We start from the raw sequence: 13709 nt of genomic DNA on the forward strand, positions 1-13709 counted from the left end.
GAATAATAATTTTGCTCTGTTACTATTGGCGGATCCAGCTCAGTCTATCGAACCAGAACAGAAAATCCTTTGATTCATCCGCTACACGAGCTTCATTGTTTTAAGATAAATTAATTGGCTTTTTTACGGCTTCAAAATTCAAAAATTCTTACTAAAATCTGCAGAAGATTAGAAAGTGGTGAAAATTTATATTTTAAAGTTGTATATATTTTAAAGTTATATATAAAAATAACAATTCTTCAACTGAAAACACAAATAAAAACTCAAAGCCACTTTAAAGAAGCACACGATTTTCTTTATTAAAAGTGCAGTTACATATTTCACCTTTTCAGCTCAGGAGACGGAGAAGAAAACAAAGCCACAAAACAATGCAGTAATTTTTAAAAACACAGCATGAAAAAGATATCCTAAAAAACACACATAGATGTTTTGACACGGAACATACACACACACATCATTCTGAAAAACCCAAGAAGAGCTGACGTTTTTGAATTTCATGCCACGTGTTGAAAAGGATTCATTTGGATAACCTCTGCAGCGCGGCTGAAGATAAAGAGAGATATTAGAATGCTTCATAGAGCCAGCCTGACAGAGTCCAGCCTGACAGATGAAAGTTGTGTGCACAACACATACCACAGGGTGTGGTCCACAAAATAAAGTTGCCCCCTTGTGGTGGTGCAACAGTCTTTTCCACTTGTTCTGCAACAAACTTAAACATCAACACAACGACCAATGAGAGGACGTCATAGTGCCGCCCGTCAGGAATGATTGACAGCTGATCAATGTGCGGAGCAGAAACATCACCACAACGAACTTTGATCAACAAACATGGAGACAAAAGAAGTTAAAGATTAACACACAGAATCTAAATCACTGCTGTTAATGACTCAAGTCTATTTGAGTTTACACAAGCTTACACAAGCTGTGGCTCCAAAAACATTAACTCCAGCATAGAGAGGCTGAGTGAATGTGGTCTGGACTCTGTGGAGGAGAGTCATGGTGTCAGAGACGCTGTAGAAGGACAGAACACCTGCACTGTGATCCAGGTACACTCCTACTCTGGAGGGCAGAGGACCTGACACTGGAGTGCTGATGCTGTTGTGATAAAAGCTATAACTGTTTACAAAACAATATAATGACCAAGATTTATCATTGTGTCCTAATCCACATTCAGGTGAGTCTCCTGCTCTGCGGATATTCTTGCATGTGACTGCTACACCAACTCCCCCTATCCACCCCGGCTTCACCTCCACCTCCCAGTAACAACGTCCAGTCAGACTCTCTCTACTCAGGACCTGAGGCTTATGAGTGAATCTGTCTGGGTGATTAGAATAAGACTGATCTTCACTCGTATGTGTTACTTTTCTGTTTCCCTCAGATAATAACAGACGTTTGTTTACTGTGTTTGGATCCAGTGTGATTTCCTGTGAATATCTTAAGAAGTCAGCTCTGGTCTCTGGTTCTGGTTGTGGTAGTAAAACATCCAGTTGAGACAAAATCTGTAAAATCTTTGTCTCTGTCTCACTCAGAATGTCCTGTAGTCGACCTCTGACCTGGGACACAGCTGCTGTCACGTCCTCAAAGTTCCTCAGAGAACGGATCCTGAAGCTGGATGAGTGTGTAGATCCACTGAGTGGTGGCAGTGAGGGGTAGTTGTGTAGAAACTGGTTGTGATCCTCTGTGTCTGAGAGCTGCTTCAGTTCCTGGTCTTTCCTCTTCAGCTCAGTGATCTCCTGCTCCAGTCTCTCCTGAAGCTCTCTGACTCGACTCACTTCAGTTTGCTGCTGGGATCTGATCTGTTGCTTCACATCAGAGCTTCTTTTCTCCAGCAGACGGATCATCTGAGTGAATATCTCCTCACTGTCCTCCACTGCTTTATCAGCAGAGCCATTGACGGCCTCCTCCTCCTGTTGAAGCAGCTTCACGTCTTTCTCTGTGTCCTGGACTCTCTGCTGGATGGTTTGTCTCCTCAGCCCGAGCTCTCTCTGCCTCTCAGTCCTTTCTGCTGCAGCTGACACTGTGTCGTGGTCTTTATGTTCATCCACAGAGCAGAGATAACAGATACACTGTTGATCAGTGCGGCAGAACATCTTCATCACCTCGTCGTGACGAGAGCAGATGTTCTCCTGGAGCTTCTCCGAGGGCTCCACCAGCTTGTGCTTCTTCAATGGAGCTGACTGAAGATGACGCTGGAGGTGTTTTTCACAATAAGAGGCCAAACAAACCAAACAGGACTTGAGAGCTTTCAGTTTTCTCCCAGTGCAGACATCACAGGCCACATCTTCAGGTCCAGCATAGCAGTGATCAGCAGGAGCAGCTTGGAGTCCAGTTTTCTTCAGCTCCTCCACTAAATCAGCTAACATGGTGTTTTTCCCCAGGACAGGCCTCGGTGTGAAGGTCTGTCTACACTGAGGACAGCTGTAGTGTCTTCTCTCCTCCCCATTGTCCCAGTGGGTGTTAATACAGCTCTTACAGTAGCTGTGTCCACAGACAGTAGTCACCGGATCCTTCAGTATATCCAGACAGATCGAACAGCAGAATCTTTCCCTGTCCAGTTTAATTTCTTGCTGCGCCATTTCAGCTGCTGCCAGAGACTGAAGAACAGGTTCACTTCCTCTGAACAGGAACAGATCTCTGCTCCTCCCCCTCTCGTTCACTTCCTGCAGTGACTCAGCTCCCACAGTTCACAGCTTGTTGTTCACTGGTTCTTACACTGACACACCTGTGAAGGGAGGAGACACAGACATGTCCTGACTGGGAGGAGCTGGTTGTGAGTTCTTTATTTTTGTTATTACATTTCAAAGTGAATGGTTGCACTGGGAACTGCTACATTCAGCTCACAACAGCAGAGGTTGTAAGATTCACATTCTTCAAAGTTTCCAGAAAAGTTAATGAATCTTTTCAGTGGAATAAAAGTGTAGAAACACTACAGGTGACAGAAATGTAATCGTGACCACATTTTAAAAACTAGAATTAGATGGAATCGTGGTACGATAACAGCAAGTTTGAAGTTTGGATTTAAAGGAAGCTTCTGACTCAGCCTGCTTTGTTTCCTCCAAACTGTTTCTATATCACACAAGTGACACCAAAGTTATTTCTGGTCTGAAACAGTTGGATGAGGTTTGTCTGTGACGGAGCAAAGAATCGATCCCAGTCGTCAGGAACCTGATCCTGAGTATTTACAAGAGAAATTACAAAACCTCTTCAAGCAGCAAAGTCTGGGTGTCAAGGTCTGTGTCCACTGAGGGCAGCTGGAGCTTCCTCTCTCATCCTCTTGGTCCCAGTGGGTTTTTTATTTACATTGTTTTTGTGAGAGTGAAGCTAACATGACTGAAGCGTTCTAAGTTCTCAAGCCATTACTAGTGATTGATTCATGTTTATTCATAAATGACAATGAGGATGATTGGATCCTCGGGGAAATGTCCGTCATGCTCTTTCAAAGAAATATGTTTGTCTGTGTGTTCAGATTTGATTTATGACTCTGAGTCAGTACAATGAACCACTGGATACTGGATCCTTTAAAAAGTACCTTAATTATGTCCCTGAGTTGTTCATCACATTAACAATTTTACAACTGAAAACTTAAATACAAACTCAAAGCCACTTTAAAGATGCAAATGATTTTCTTTATTAAAAGTGCAGTTACATTTTTTACCTTTTCAGCTCAGGAGGTAGAGAAAAAAAACAAAGATGGAAAACTGAAACAATGCAGTAATTTAAAAAAACAGCATGAAAAAGATATCCCAAAAACACACTATAGATGTTTTCACATGAGCAAGTGTACGGGACATGTACACACACATCATTCTGAAAAAAACAAGAAAATTAAGTTTTGAATTTCATGCCACGTGTTGAAAAGGATTCATTTGGATAACCTCTGCAGCGCGGCTGAACGTAAAGAGAGATGTTAGAATGTTTTATAGAGCCAGGCTGTCACAGAGTTCAGCCTGACTGATGGAAGTTGTTGTCGCAACACATACCACAGGGTGTGGTCCACAAAACAAAGGCTCCCTCTTGTGGTGGTGCAACAGTTTTCAGATTGCACTTGTTCTGCAAGGAGAAATGTGAAAGCTTCACCCAAGTTTCTGCAAAATGAAGCAACGAGCAGTGAGATGCAACGTGGGTCCAGCTCAACAAACTGAAACATCAACACAGCGACCAATGAGAGGACTTCATAGAGCCGCCTGTCAGGAATGATTGACAGGTGATCTCTGTGCGGAGCAGAAACGTCACCACGATGAACTTTGATCAACAAACATGGAGACAAAAGAAGTTAAAGATTTAAAAACAGAATCTGAATCACTGCTTTTAATGACTCAATTCTATTTGAGTTTACAGAACTCAGCTGTGGATCCATAATGACAAACCCTAACTCCAGCATAGAGAGGCTGATTGAACGTGGTCTGGACTCTGTGGAGGAGAGTCATGGTGTCAGAGACTCTGTAGAAGGACAGAACACCTGCACTGTGATCCAGGTACACTCCTACTCTGATGGACAATGGAACTGACACTGGAGTCTTGATCCTGTTGTAATAAAATGTATAACTGTTTCTACAACAAGATAATGACCAAGATTTATCATTGTATCCAAATGCACATTCATCTGAGCGTCCTGCTCTGCTGATATTCTTGTATGTTACTGCTACACCAACTCCTCTTCCCACATTCATCTTCAACTCCCAGTAACAACGTCCGGTCAGACTCTCTCTACTCAGGACCTGTTCCCAATCATTGAATCTGTCTGGGTGATTAGAATAAGACTGATCTTCACTCATATATGTTACTTTTCTGTTTCCCTCAGATAATACCAGATCTGTGCTTGCTGTGTTTGGATCCAGTGTGATTTCCTTTGAATATCTTAAGAAGTCAGCTCTGGTCTCTGGATCTGGTTGTGGTAGAAAAATATCCACTTGAGACAAAATCTGTAAAATCTCTGTCTCTGTCTCACTCAGAATGTCCTGTAGTCGACCTCTGACCTGGGACACAGCTGCTGTCACGTCCTCAAAGTACCTCAGAGGACGGATCCTGATGCTGGATGAGTGTGTAGATCCACTGAGTGGTGACAGTGAGGGGTAGTTGTGTAGAAACTGGTTGTGGTCCTCTGTGTCTGAGAGCTGCTTCAGTTCATGGTCTTTCCTCTTCAGCTCAGTGATCTCCTGCTCCAGTCTCTCCTGAAGCTCTCTGACTCGTCTCACTTCAGTTTCCTGCTGGGATCTGATCTGCTGCTTCACATCAGAGCTTCTTTTCTCCAGCAGACGGTTCATCTCAGTGAAGATCTCCTCACTGTCCTCCACTGCTTTATCAGCAGAGCCATTGATGGCCTCCTCCTCCTGTTGAAGCAGCTTCACGTCTTTCTCTGTGTCCTGGACTCTCTGCTGGATTGTTTGTCTCCTCAGCCCGAGCTCTCTCTGCCTCTCAGTCCTTTCTGCTGCAGCTGACACTGTGTCGTGGTTTTTATGTTCATCCACAGAGCAGAGATAACAGATACACTGCTGATCAGTGCGGCAGAACATCTTCATCACCTCGTCGTGACAAGAGCAGATGTTCTCCTGGAGCTTCTCTGAGGGCTCCACCAGCTTGTGCTTCTTCAGTGGAGCTGACTGAAGATGACGCTGGAGGTGTTTTTCACAATAAGAGGCCAAACAAACCAAACAGGACTTGAGAGCTTTCAGTTTTCTCCCAGTGCAGACATCACAGGCCACATCTTCAGGTCCAGCATAGCAGTGATCAGCAGGAGCAGCTTGGAGTCCAGTCTTCTTCAGCTCCTCCACTAAATCAGCTAACATGGTGTTTTTCCCCAGGACAGGCCTCGGTGTGAAGGTCTGTCTACACTGAGGGCAGCTGTAGCTTCCTCTCTCCTCCCCTTTGTCCCAGTGGTTGTTAATACAGCTCTTACAGTAGCTGTGTCCACAGACAGTTGTCACCGGATCCTTCAGTAGATCCAGACAGATCGAGCAGGAGAGTATTTCCTGCTGCGCCATTTCAGCTGCTGCCAGAGACTGAAGAACAGGTTCACTTCCTCTGAACAGATACAGATCTCTGCTCCTCCCCCTCTCGTTCACTCCCAGCAGTGACTCAGCTCCCACAGTTCCCATCTTGTTGTTCACTGGTTCTTACCCTGACACACCTGTGAAGGGAGGAGACACAGACATGACCTCACTGGAGGAACTTGTTGTGAATTCTTTATCTGTGTTGTCACATCTCAAAGTGAATGGTTGCACTGGGAACTGTCACATTCAGCTCTCAACAGCACAGGTTGTAAGATTCACATTCTTCAAGGTTTCCAGAAAAGTTAATGAATCTTTTCAATGTAAAAAAAAACAACTTACAAAGGGCTTCACAAATGAAAAACCCAAGTAAAAATACATTAAAACACACGTATGAAAGAGTTAAAGTGTAAAAACACTACAGGTGACAGAAATGTAATCATGACCCCATTTTAAAAACTAGAATTAAATCAAATCATGGTGCGATAACAGCAGGTTTGAAGTTTGGATTTAAAGGAAGCTTCTGACTCAGCCTGCTTTGTTTCCTCCAAACTGTTTCTATATCATACAAGTGACACCAAAGTTCTTTCTGTTCTGAAACAGTTGGATGAAGTTTGTCTGTGACGAAGCAAAGAATCGATCCCAGTTGTCAGGAACCTGATCCTGAGTGTTTACAAGAGAAAATACAAAACCTCTCCAAGCAGCAAAGTCTGGGTGTCAAGGTCTGTGTCCTCTGAGGGCAGCTGGAGCTTCCTCTCTCCTCCTCTTGGTCCCAGTGGGTTTTTATTCACATTGTTTTTGTGAGAGTGAAGCAAACATAACAGAACCGTTCTAAGTTCTCAAGCCACTACTAGTGATTGATTCATGTTTATTCATAAATGACAATGAGGATGATTGGATCCTCGGGGAAATGTCCGTCATACTCTTAAAAAGAAATATGTGCGTGTTTGTGTTCAGATTTGATTTATGACTCTGAGTCAGTACAATGAACCACTGGATACTGGATCCTTTAAAAAGTACCTTAATTACGTCCCTGACTTGTGCATCACATTAACAATTTTACAACTGAAAACATAAATACAAACTCAAAGCCACTTTAAAGATGCAAATGATTTTCTTTATTAAAAGTGCAGTTTCATTTTTTACCTTTTCAGCTCAGGAGGTAGTGAAAAAAAAAAAAGATGGAAAACTGAAACAATGCAGTAATTTTAAAAAACAGCATGAAAAAGATATCCCAAAAAACACACTCTAGATGTTTTCACATGAGCAAGTGTACGGGACATGCACACACATCATTCTGAAAAAAACAAGAAAATTAAGTTTGGAATTTCATGCCACATGTTGAAAAGGATTCATTTGGATAACCTCTGCAGCGCGGCTGAAAGTAAAGAGAGATGTTAGAATGTTTTATAGAGCCAGGCTGTCACAGAGTTCAGCCTGACTGATGGAAGTTGTTGTCGCAACACATACCACAGGGTGTGGTCCACAAAACAAAGGCTGCCTCTTGTGGTGGTGCAACAGTTTTCAGATTGCACTTGTTCTGCAAGGAGAAATGTGAAAGCTTCACCCAAGCTTCTGCAAATTGAAGCAACGAGCAGTGAGATGCAAAGTGGGTCCAGCTCAACAAACTTAAACATCAACACAACGACCAATGAGAGGACTTCATAGAGCCGCCTGTCAGGAATGATTGACAGCTGATCTCTGTGCGGAGCAGAAACGTCACCACAACGAACTTTGATCAACAAACATGGAGACAAAAGAAGTTAAAGATTTACACACAGAATCTAAATCACTGCTTTTAATGACTCAATTCTATTTGAGTTTACACAACTCAGCTGTGGATCCATAATGACAAACCCTAACTCCAGCATAGAGAGGCTGAGTGAATGTGGTCTGGACTCTGTGGAGGAGAGTCATGGTGTCAGAGACGCTGTAGAAGGACAGAACACCTGCACTGTGATCCAGGTACACTCCTACTCTGGAGGACACAGGACCTGACACTGGAGTCACGATGCTGTTGTAATGAAAGTCACATCTGTTTCCACCACAAGATAATGACCAAGATGTATCATTGTTGCCAAATCCACATTCATGTGAGGGTCCTGCTCTGCTGATATTCTTGTATGTGACTGCTACATGAACTCCTCCTCCCACCTCCACCTCCCAGTAACAACGTCCAGTCAGACTCTCTCTACTCAGGACCTGAGGCTTATGAGTGAATCTGTCTCGGTGATTAGAATAAGACTGTTCTTCAAACATACATGTTACTTTTCTGTTTCTCTCAGATAATAACAGATATCTGTATGCTGTGTTTGGATCCAGTGTGATTTCCTGTGGATATTTTAAGAAGTCAGCTCTGGTCTCTGGTTCTGGTTGTGGCAGTAAAACATCCACTTGAGACACAATCTGTAAAATCTTTGTCTCTGTCTCACTCAGAATGTCCTGTAGTCGACCTCTGACCTTTGACACAGCTGCTGTCACGTCCTCAAAGTACCTCAGAGGACGGATCCTGAAGTTGGATGAGTGTGTAGATCCACTTAGTGGTGACGGTGAGGGGTAGTTGTGTAGAAACTGGTTATGGTCCTCTGTGTCTGAGAGCTGCTTCAGTTCATGGTCTTTCCTCTTCAGCTCAGTGATCTCCTGCTCCAGTCTCTCCTGAAGCTCTCTGACTCGACTCACTTCAGTTTGCTGCTGGGATCTGATCTGCTGCTTCACATCAGAGCTTCTTTTCTCCAGCAGACGGATCATCTCAGTGAAGATCTCCTCACTGTCCTTCACTGCTTTATCAGCAGAGCCATTGATGGCCTCCTCATCCTGTTGAAGCAGCTTCACGTCTTTCTCTGTGTCCTGGACTCTCTGCTGGATTGTTTGTCTCCTCAGCCCGAGCTCTCTCTGCCTCTCAGTCCTTTCTGCTGCAGCTGACACTGTGTCGTGGTCTTTATGTTCATCCACAGAGCAGAGATAACAGATACACTGCTGATCAGTGCGGCAGAATATCTTCATCACCTCGTCGTGACGAGAGCAGATGTTCTCCTTGAGCTTCTCCGAGGGCTCCACCAGCTTGTGCTTCTTCAATGGAGCTGACTGAAGATGAGGCTGGAGGTGTTTTTCACAATAAGAGGCCAAACAGTTCAAACAGGACTTGAGAGCTTTCAGTTTTCTCCCAGTGCAGACATCACAGGCCACATCTTCATGTCCAGCATAGCAGTGATCAGCAGGAGCAGCTTGGAGTCCAGTCTTCTTCAGCTCCTCCACTAAATCAGCTAACATGGTGTTTTTCCCCAGGACAGGCCTCGGTTTGAAGGTCTCTCTACACTGATGACAGCTGTAGCGTCTTTTTTCCTCCTCTTTGTCCCAGTGGTTGTTAATACAGCTCTTACAGTAGCTGTGTCCACAGACAGTAGTCACCGGATCCTTCAGTAGATCCAGACAGATCGAACAGGAGAGTATTTCTCTATCCAGTTAAATTTCTTGCTGCGCCATTTCAGCTGCAGATTCACTTCCTCTGAACAGAAACAGATCTCTGCTCCTTCCCCTCTCGTTCACTCCCTGCAGTGACTCATCTCCCACAGTTCACAGCTTGTTGTTCACTGGTTCTTACACTGACACACCTGTGAAGGAAGCATGATCTGACTGGGAGGAGCTGGTTGTGAGTTCCTTATATGTGTTATCACATCTCAAAGTGAATGGTTGCACTGGGAACTATCACATTCAGCTCACAACAGCACAGGTTGTAAGATTCTCCATTCTTCAAAGTTTCCAGAAAAGTTAATGAATCTTTTCAATGGAATAAAAGTGTAGAAACACTACAGGTGACAGAAATGTAATCGTGACCACATTTTAAAAACTAGAATTAGATCAAATCGTGGTGCGATAACAGCACATTTGAAGTTTGGATTTAAAGGAAGCTTCTGACTCAGCCTGCTTTGTTTCCTCCAAACTGTTTCTATATCATACAAGTGACACCAAAGTTCTTTCGGGTCTGAAACAGTTGGATGAGGTTTGTCTGTGACGGAGCAAAGAATCGATCCCAGTCGTCAGGAACCTGATCCTGAGTGTTTACAAGAGAAATTACAAAACCTCTTCAAGCAGCAAAGTCTGGGTGTGAAGGTCTGTGTCCTCTGAGGGCAGCTGGAGCTTCCTCTCTCATCCTCTTGGTCCCAGTGGGTTTTTATTTACATTGTTTTGTGAGAATGAAGCAAACATGACTGAACCGTTCTAAGTTCTCAAGCCACTACTAGTGATTGATTCATGTTTATTCATAAATGACAATGAGGATGATTGGATCCTCGGGGAAATGTCCGTCACGCTCTTTCAAAGAAATATGTTTGTCTGTGTGTTCAGATTTGATTTACGACTCTGAGTCAGTACAATGAACCACTGGATACTGGATTCTTTAAAAAGTGGCTTAATTACGTCCCCGAGTTGTTCATCACAGCTGCAACTGTTACCATCACTGATAAGAGGCCAAATTAGTCGGACAAACACAATAACTCACTTCCTGTTGTTTTTGGAACGTCCTCGTTAAAGTGTCAGTTTCTCCTCATGCAGCATCTTTGTCTCTCTCTCTCTCTCTCTCTCTCTTCCAAACTCACTTCCCCCTGACAACTCACTTCCATGCAATTATTTCTCTAACATAATACACTTCTAATAATACAAATAACTTCTAATGTTGTTATTTGCAAGTGTCATACATTTTGAAGGAACAAATGGAGGACGGCACCGCAGGCTCGTGCATCACGGCTCCTCGTTTGTGCCGCGGCAGAGAGATGGAGGTGGATGGTGAATTTATACAGTGTTTAATTTATTGATCTGAGTCAGCTTGATGTTTGTGATTCCATATTAACGGCCCGACTCTCTCAGACGGCTTTTAATTTGGTGTCATCAGAATCGCTCGCAGGAACACAGCTGTGCCGTCTCATCATCCGTGCCGGGGGACAAGATGGAAAGCGAGCTGGGACCTCAACAAATCAGCTGCAAATGACAAGACTGATTTGATTTCTCATTTTGGCAGCGGAGAGGAGACCATTTTCGGGGCTGAGAATGGGAACGGGTACGTTAATTCATTAGCATGAAATATAACTTTAGGAGGAATTTGGAGTTGTTATCGTTGCTCTGGGGAGAGGCGGCGCTGCGAGATGGAAAACCACAGTCAAGGTTGTGCAAATTGAGTAAAGTCACACTCTGACTGACACGGGATGGATGGCTGCTGGAGCTGGAACTTTTTAAATATTAAAGACCGTATGTCCAGAGCAGACGCAAAGAGAGAAGTGAAAGTTAGTTTTATTTCGGAACATTCATTATAATACCGGGAAATACATTTCCTGTGTCACTCAGGGCTTTTTTTAAATCAAGATACTGTGTCTACTTAATAGACATGACACATCCGAACATGGTCATCATGGAAAAACAAGACTTTGGGCTTTATTTTAACAATTTAAATCAAATGTCTGAGAGGCTGCAGCACTCGGTTCAGGTTCGATCAAGTTATTTAGAGACAACGCTCATGGAACAAAGTTGTACAGGTTGACAAGTTTGTGTTTAATAAGTCAAAGAACTTAAAGGATGGGAAGTAAATGCTTGATTTGACACACAAGGTATTTTAGTTCTCAGCTCCGATCAAAGGGCAGAGCTCAGCTGCATCTTAAGCATCTGATTCCAGTTGAAAACGTCATCCACTGCGTTGGAAACATTCTTCTGAGTCCAGCAATTTGTTTCTGTTAATAACAAGTATTGAGTTTAATGTTCAGTTCAACCAAGACACATAAAACATATTGTCTTCGAGGCTTCTGGCCCTGGAATAGAGGTTAACAGTGCTCACAGTGTTGACATTCGTTTACTTTGTATTTGTCTTGCACAACCAAGAAATCCTCGTGCTGCTACACAACCGCAGCACAGAGCACAACGCCCACGTGTTGTTTCCCTTCACACACCTCCTGCATCCTGTTCTGTTTCCTGTGCTCTACTCTTAAAGACTATCGATTTCCCTCCATGCGGGTTTGATTGATTCTGTTCGTCCTTACTGAATCAGGAGGCGAGAGATTAAAGTCCTCAGCCGCTCACACACCAACAACACGTACGGCTGATTCACTTGTGATGCCCGACCACGGCTGCAATTAGACCGGGGTTCACGTCATGAATCCAGAGGACTGAAGACGCCCTTGAGAACAAAGATGTGTCTACACCTTGTGGTTTTATCTCTTCTATTTCTTTGTAAGGGGGGAGTTTATTTGATTTTACTGTATTTCGCTTTTTTATTGGTGTCATATGATTCTTGCCTTTTGAAGAAAGCTTATATTGAATGCCGCCTGTTTGATGTTGTGGCCAAAACAACAAAAGTTAAACCATGAAAACAAGATTGAAGCACTTTTATCCTTGATGTAACAGTTCAGGAACTTCTTTGCTCCAGACTGAAATATCTCAACAACTATCTATCGCAGTGATATGTGAACATTCACGTCTTCCTCGTGGATGAATTGTAAATAACTTTGGTTTTACCTTCATTACTGATTGAGCGCCATCGTCAGGTCCAAACTGCAACATTGCTTTTATTTAAATAGCTGCACGTTGATTATCTGCTGTAAAGGTATTGAACCCTTGATTGGAGGTTGTTAGATTTTCCAAGGTTGACATGCATGAGTGTGATGTCCAGGTGTCCACATTATGTTACATCAATGGATTTTACTGTCTAAATATTTCCCTGCAGCAGATTCACTCGACCTACGACCTGGACCCGGCTGTTTTACACCAATCAGAAGGTTCAATGGACATTTTCTCACATGGGTATATTTTTGTTTTGCCGTTTGAAGGAGGAAATGAGCAGAAACTCTTATCAGCTGCTGTTTTCTGTTTTCTGTTGCTGCTACAGCCGCTGTGTTTCCTCCTCAAGCTGAATAAGATCATCTACCACTGCTCCAAGGTCAGGGATAATAGCTCGCTAAGTGGATAACTGGATTACAGGCGGTTCATATTTGTTTGGTCATGGACCCTACAATACACACACACACACACACACACACACACACACACACACACACACACACACACACACACACACACACTGAAGCGCTGGTAAAGTGTGAACAAACACAAACTTTGTCGACAATTATCCTTTGCGCCGCTGACAAAGTCGCCCTCCTGACCCTCCTCTGAAGACTTTAATCCTGCAAAGTCGAACCATCGGCGAATCAAGCCGCCGGTGATTTATTCAACTCTAATTAACCTTACTGGTGTTAATGTGTGTTTCCTCAGCCGCGCTAAAATAATCCCTGCGGAGAATTTATCAAGGAATTACACAAGCTGCAAACAAACCTTCTGATAGTTTTCCTTAAATATACTTTATAATCCATCGCAGGAATACAAATGTCACTTCTTAAGACCGACAGAAGACAGAAGACAAAGACAGAAGATAGAAGACAGAACAGACCTCGGACTCTTTCTCAATCCAGATGTTTTCTGGTCACCGTTCTGATGTAAAGTCTTGGTCATAGATTGATGAATGGCACAGTTTTACCCTTTAGGAAACACTTCTCTTCAGTCTGATGTTATATATTTTCTAGTGATTCTTTCCTGACAGGCCTATAGGTATCCTCTCTCTACCCCACTCAGGCCATGACGGTGCATCAGGAAACTCTCCCTCCATTCATGGTTCCTCCCCTAGATCACCATCACTCAGGTGGAGGGACAGAAGTCAGATGTTTGCTCCACTTCGCCCTCTTTGCC

The 13709-nt window shown here is 43.4% G+C and overlaps 2 protein-coding genes across 2 annotated transcripts; both read right to left on the reverse strand.

Moving 5' to 3' along the window:
• Positions 1 to 273: 273 nt before the first annotated feature.
• LOC128457343 (uncharacterized) lies at positions 274 to 6110 on the reverse strand. Its single transcript, XM_053441994.1, has 2 exons — positions 4335 to 6110; positions 274 to 2663 (listed from the first exon to the last, which is right to left on the reverse strand). The coding sequence occupies exons 1-2, from the start codon at positions 6093 to 6095 to the stop codon at positions 894 to 896; spliced, it is 3531 nt and encodes a 1176-aa protein (XP_053297969.1). The 5' UTR covers positions 6096 to 6110; the 3' UTR covers positions 274 to 893.
• A 972-nt stretch (positions 6111 to 7082) lies between these two features.
• Positions 7083 to 9581, reverse strand: LOC128457068 (tripartite motif-containing protein 16-like). Its single transcript, XM_053441586.1, has one exon. The coding sequence runs from the start codon at positions 9255 to 9257 to the stop codon at positions 7800 to 7802; it is 1458 nt and encodes a 485-aa protein (XP_053297561.1). The 5' UTR covers positions 9258 to 9581; the 3' UTR covers positions 7083 to 7799.
• Between the last annotated feature and the right edge of the window lie 4128 nt (positions 9582 to 13709).

The sequence above is a fragment of the Pleuronectes platessa genome, chromosome 15, assembly GCF_947347685.1.
Source record: "Pleuronectes platessa chromosome 15, fPlePla1.1, whole genome shotgun sequence".
In the NCBI taxonomy this organism is placed as follows: domain Eukaryota; kingdom Metazoa; phylum Chordata; class Actinopteri; order Pleuronectiformes; family Pleuronectidae; genus Pleuronectes; species Pleuronectes platessa.

Coding starts and splice junctions, on each gene's coding strand:
- LOC128457343 (XM_053441994.1), bottom strand. CDS start 6,095: ATGGGAACTGTGGGAGCTGAGTCACTGCTGGGAGTGAACGAGAGGGGG. Junction 2,664..4,334: donor GATCCACAGCTGAGTTCTGT/AAACTCAAATAG, acceptor GCTGAGTCACTG/CAGGAAGTGAACGAGAGGGG.
- LOC128457068 (XM_053441586.1), bottom strand. CDS start 9,257: ATGTTAGCTGATTTAGTGGAGGAGCTGAAGAAGACTGGACTCCAAGCT.